General features: G+C 41.1%; 1 gene segment (V, D, J or C); it reads left to right on the top strand.

Annotated features, from left to right (window-relative positions):
• The first annotated feature begins 1,518 nt into the window (after nucleotides 1-1,518).
• LOC105304123 lies at nucleotides 1,519-2,517 on the top strand. The segment is given in 2 exon segments: nucleotides 1,723-1,926; nucleotides 2,029-2,517. Coding segments are annotated over 2 exon segments (477 nt in total).
• The last annotated feature ends 3,399 nt before the right edge of the window (nucleotides 2,518-5,916 follow it).

Below are 5,916 nucleotides of genomic sequence, written 5' to 3'. Positions count from 1 at the left end.
GCGACTTCTATCCTGGACTCCAGCGTCAAATACGAACAAGGTTTCACGGCGACCAAGTTTCCCATCGGTCATCCAGACCTAAAGTACTCCAATCTGACGGTGGCGAGTGCTCAGCCTGCAGACAGCGGCCTCTACCTCTGTGGTGCTAGTTACACAGCGCTGGCCTGAGATCAGAGCCCCAGTCAAGAACCTCTGCACCAGCCCCCTCCTCCCCACCCACCCCGCACCCGGGGAGCCCTGTGGGGGGAGGCGTGGGGGGAGGGAAACCTCAGCTCCCCTGACTGAGACATCTGTGTGTGTGGTGGGGTGGGGAGGAGAGACAGACGAGGGTGTCTGTGTGTGAAGTGTGGGGAAGCTGTGGCGTTTGACAATAGCAAAATATGAATGAGCTGAGCCGATAATGTGGCCACGTGACATGGAAAATGTCCAGGGATGAAAATTAGAACACCTGGCTTTTTCCTGACTCTGTGGCATTATGGGTGTAGGCATGTGCCCAAACTCATCAAAGTCTGTATATTAAATATGTTCAGTTCTTTTGTATATCAATTACACCTCAACAAAGCTGCTGTAAAAAGATGTGTATACCCACGATCCAACAATTCCACTCTTGAGAAATTCTTTTCTAGAGAAACTCTCATATGTAAAAACCAAGGCAGATGTACAAGAATATTCAGTGTAACACTACCTTGTAATAGCAAAAAAACTATGAAATACCCAGATGCACACCAACAGAAGAACGGATAAATGAATGACGGTGTATTTCTATGAAGAAATTATACAGCAGTGAAAGCGAATGAACTAAAATGAAACGCATCTATATTTTAATGGAAATTTTATACACACTCAATTTTATAATTCTAAGTGAAGAATTATACCGCAGGAGACACATACAGAATTGCCCCATTTGCATAGTTTATTTCCTAAGTGGGGTTATTTGTTCAAGCGCTCATTTCATTGGTATGTTATCAAAGTCTTGTGTATATGTTCAATATCAATATTTTAACGTGGAGAAAACAACCTCACTGAACGACTGAATGAGTAAGGAGAAATTCATGAGAAGATATACATTAAGCTGTTAACATTACTTACCTGAAATGGAGGTGTGTAAAGGAAGAAAAAAGTCAGCAATAATAGGTCATGAAGTGCACTATTGATGAAGTGCACTATTTAAAATAAAGGGAAGAAAAAGAAAGGTTATCTAAAATAAATACTAATAAATAAATAGGCTAAAACACACCAGAAATATCAACAAGATGCAATATTCTGCAAAGTAGTCTCAGAATTATAAAAACAATAAGAGCGGGGATTTATATTATATTAAAAGATAATTAGATAATTGTCAAAAGCAATGCTTAGTTCTGAGTTAGAGACTGATGTTCAAATCAACGATAAAAAGCATTTTTCAGACAACTGCTAATGATATATTTTTATTCTATCTATCTATCATCTATCATCTATCATCTCTCTAATCTATCTATCATCTATCTGTCTATCTATCATCTATCTATCTACAGAGAAAGAGAAAGAGAGATCCAGAAAGACTATCACTAGCAGTTAGCAGTGATCATGTTTGGCAGTGATATGGTACATTTTATCTTTATTTCTTAAGTTTCTAAAAAATATATGCCTTTGTTTCTGTTAGTAAAAAATTGCTATAAAATGTTTTTACATGAATATTTATAAATGAATACTTATAAATGAATAAAATATAACCTAGTTTATTTTCTGAGCTAGAATAAAAGCTTTCCTTCTGATACCATCAAGTGTTTTTGCCCAGTTTCGTGACGATTATGAGTCTGCAAAGTGAACACGTCACCAGAAGCTTGCCGAAGGGGCATAAGAAAGCCTCATTCTTTTGCGGCTTCGACGCCACCATGTGTTCTAGGCTCCTCTGCTGTGTAGCCCTTTGTCTCTTGGGAGCAGCAGGTGAGTCCTGAGCACAAAAGAAAAATCCTGTTCTGGGTTGGCCACCCCCTTGTCCAGGTCCCTCGTGGGCTTCGTCTACACTTCTGTTTTCTTCTCTTACAGGCATTAGTGATGCCGAAGTCATTCAGACTCCCAGTCATCTGGTCAAAGGCAAAGGACAGAAAGCAAAGATGGATTGTCTCCCCCAAAAAGGACATACTGCAGTTTACTGGTATCAACAGATCCAGAACGAAGAGTTCAAGTTTTTGATTTACTTTCAGAACGAAGATATTCTCGATCAAATTGAGTTGGTCAAGAAGCGATTCTCGGCTAACTGCTCCCAAAACTCCCAAAACTCCCAAAACTCCCAAAACTTACACTGCAGCCTGGAAATCCGGTCCTCAGAACCAGGAGACTCAGCCTTGTACTTCTGTGCCAGCAGCCAATCCACAGTGCTGAAATAGCAGTTCCTCTTAGTGCATAAACTCACCATGGACCCGGCCCAGGAAGCAGGTGACGTGTTAGGAAGGGAGGAAGGAACAGAAATGAACCTGAGCTCGCTCAAGCCCCAGTGGAATTTGCTACCAGGCTCAACGGCGTCTAGCAGCAGGCAAGGAGTGATGGACAGACAATTCCAAAAAAAAAGCAAAAAAACACCCACTGGGCCGGAGTCTGGAATCGCTACCTCTCCAGCTCTCAATGTTCCTTCTCTTATCTCGTCTGCTTTATGTTTGTTTGTTTGTTTGTTTCCCTGTATCTGTCTTTCTCTTTCTCTCCAGTCCCCGTGACAAAGATAAGGTGGTTACTAAAGGTCAAAAATTCAGTTGTCATCATTCCACTCCAATAAGAAAGAGCAGCCCAGCTCTTTCTAAACCTGGGTTTGCAGTCTCAGGGGAAATAGAAGATGGACGTGAGCCCGCCATGAGCCAGCTCCTGGAGTTTGCACCCCTTGTCATGTATTTAAAATCGTGTAACTCCACACTGTTATGCATGCCATTCTGTCTCAGATTTTTCCGCTCAGCTCAAACTTCATTTTTCTATATGAACATCTAGTCTGTTGCTTCTCGATGCACGATACCCCATACCCATTCCTCCAGTAAGAGTCACCCAATTTTCCTCCAATGTCCTGCCATCATTGAAAATGCTTGTACATATAGTTTTATGTACCTGGGATTACAGGATTACATACGCAGAATCATGATTGCTGAGACATGGAATACTACATGTGTATGTTATTTTATGTATCTAAATACCAGCAGAGGGCCCTTCAGAATTGCTGTGTAAGTCTATAATCTCACTTGAAAGTACATAAGTCTTCCTCTTATGGGGTTGTCCAGTTTTCTAGATTGTGTAGAGAGATTTCGTGTAGAGAGATTTCGATCTCTCTCGGCCACTGTGATAGACCAAGAAAAAACTGAAATAAAAGTTCTAAATATTGTAAAGAAAGGAGTGAAATTATCACTATTTTCAGATTACGTAATCATTTATATAGAAAACCCTAAGGAATCAATGAACCACAAGTAGAAATAATTAGTGAATTTATCAAGATCACAGGATACAAGGTCTCCAGAAAAAAATCAAGTGTTTTTACACTGCAAACAATTGAAAAAATTAACTTCAGGAAACAATACTATATAAACAGTATCCATAACAGGAATAAATTTAGCAAAAGATGTTTAATGAAAGATCATAAAACCTCACAAAGGGAAATTAAAGAAAACATTAAAATTGGGAAGATATAGCATGTGTATGGATTGGAAATTTTATGCGTTGAGATAGCAATTTTCTCAACAAATGGTGTTGGAACGGGATAATCACATGGAAAGAACTAAACGTTACTGATATCTGATACCTTAAATAAAAATCAGTCGTGAGGTGAATCATAGAGCTATGTGTAAACACTAAAACCACAAATCTTCTAGAAGAAAACATAGGAAAACATCTTTGTGAGTTCAAGGTAGGCAAACATTTCTTATGACACAGAAAGCACTAACCAGTAGCAAAAGATCATTTCCCCTTTGGCGTTCTCTGTGCCAAAGGATGTTTGTTCTACAGATCAATAGTTCACAAATGAGAAGAGGAAATGTGGCCCATAAATCAGAGTTGAGAGTCACATGAGTCAAGTTCTCCCAGAGTACAGAGAATGTTAGCTCGTGCCGTCAACGACCCTCTCGGTTGTCCAGAAATTGGAGTGTCTTTTCAACTCCACCCCATCTGATTACGTGTCTTCTTCATTCATTTCTCTGATAATGGTCCCCCACCGCTGCTCTGGCACAGATTCTGCTCCCAGAGAGATTTCTGTGTCTCCCCTCCTTGCCTCATACCTCCAAATCTCCAAACTGGACTAGCCCTGAGACTTTGCTCTCTCAAGTGACCCCCAAACTAATAGTTTATATTCAGGTCCCGAATCTCTCTGCGGCTCAAATCACTGCCTACAGCAGGGGGCAGCAGAACAGCATGATGCTGATTTTAAGAATTACAATTTAGGGCAATGATATTTTTCCCGTTAAGGACAAACCCAAAATGATATTATTCATTATTATCCTGTTTGTATTAACGGAGTCCCTGGAGGGGCAAGTTACGGGAATAAATCTGTGTTTCTATTGGTATTATTAATGGAATATTCTACCGGAAAAGAGAGAGAAGAGGGGAGAAGAGACAGGTATATGTCATAGAGAACATATGCAGTGGGTGTACGACGTATTTGGGTGCTCCTACATAAAGCAGCAACCGTGCATCATAACATAGGAGAGAGAGAAGTAGATGCCGAGTAAACAAGATAGGCAGTAAATTGGTAATTATCAAAGCTGGAAGAGAGGGGCTCATTATACCAATACATCTAATTTGCTTTACATTAGCAATTTTATAATCGAAATAAAATACATTAAACTTGAAAACCTTCCCAATGTGATATATAGCAGAAAGGATAAGTGTAGGGTGCCATGGTAGGTCCACAGATGAGCATCGCTTAGATATGTCAGATGGGGTTTCAAGCCATCCCTGTATTTATAATCTATTTCATTGAAATATCGGACATGTTCCTCCTGAAATCAGGAACATTTAATGTTATGCTAAACTTAGCTCTTTAATGAACTCTTTTCAGTTAACTCAAAATACGACCGAAGGTGTTAAGTATTTATTTGAAATACATACCCGCATTAAGTGAATACCTTCCTGCATTGAGCCGGTATTTTCAGTAATGATCTGCATCCAGAAAACATTGGCCAGGAAAGCGGCTGGCAATCTGGAGCCAAGTTAGTAGTGCCGCCCCCTGAACACGAACAAATAAACAACGCCAGCAACAGCAGCTCTCAAACTTTATGGCGAATATATTTAAATCACGTAGCTTACCTAGACCGGAATTTAAAAAAAAAAAAAAAAATGAATAAACGCAAAAACAGAGAGAGAGAGAAACGTTACAGGGTCACAACCGTCCAAGGAGGCTAGATTCTCTTTATTTGAAAGGATTCTGAATGTTCTCCATATTCAGTTGAATTGGGAGAATGATGCTTCCTTGAACAACGGCAAGCGTAAGCCCTGGGAAGAAGGAAGAACCAGGAAGGAAAGAGGAGGGGGAAGTGTTTCCGCATCTGCTGAAATGGACCTACATACAGCTCAGTAAGCGAAGCGATACCTGCCTGAGCAACCAAGGAGGGGAGAAGGTTAGACCTTTGAGGGGCACAAGGGGGGCTGTGTCTTTCTCTGAAGCTTGGAAAGTCAGGAGGGACAGTGACATCACTGACTGGGTCCTTACAATTTCCTGTTCCCGTGCCCTGCTTCCCAATACTCAGAGCTGGAAACGTCTCCGTCCTGCCTCTCCCTGCCATGAGCTTCGTGCTCCTCTGCTGTGTGGCTTTTTGTCTCCTGGGAACAGGTGAGTTTGGGAACAGGTGAGAACCCCCGGCCTTAAATTTCCCAGGTCCTGGTTGAAGCTTCCACCTTGACCCTGAGGCAAAAGGACACTTCCTGGGATCTGTCTCCAGTTTCTGTTCTGATTCCTCACAGGGTCCA

This window comes from Pteropus vampyrus, unplaced genomic scaffold (genome assembly GCF_000151845.1).
Source record: "Pteropus vampyrus isolate Shadow unplaced genomic scaffold, Pvam_2.0 Scaffold329, whole genome shotgun sequence".
Taxonomy (NCBI): domain Eukaryota; kingdom Metazoa; phylum Chordata; class Mammalia; order Chiroptera; family Pteropodidae; genus Pteropus; species Pteropus vampyrus.
Note: the sequence above shows the minus strand (reverse complement) of the source record. Positions and strands in the feature narration are given on the sequence as shown.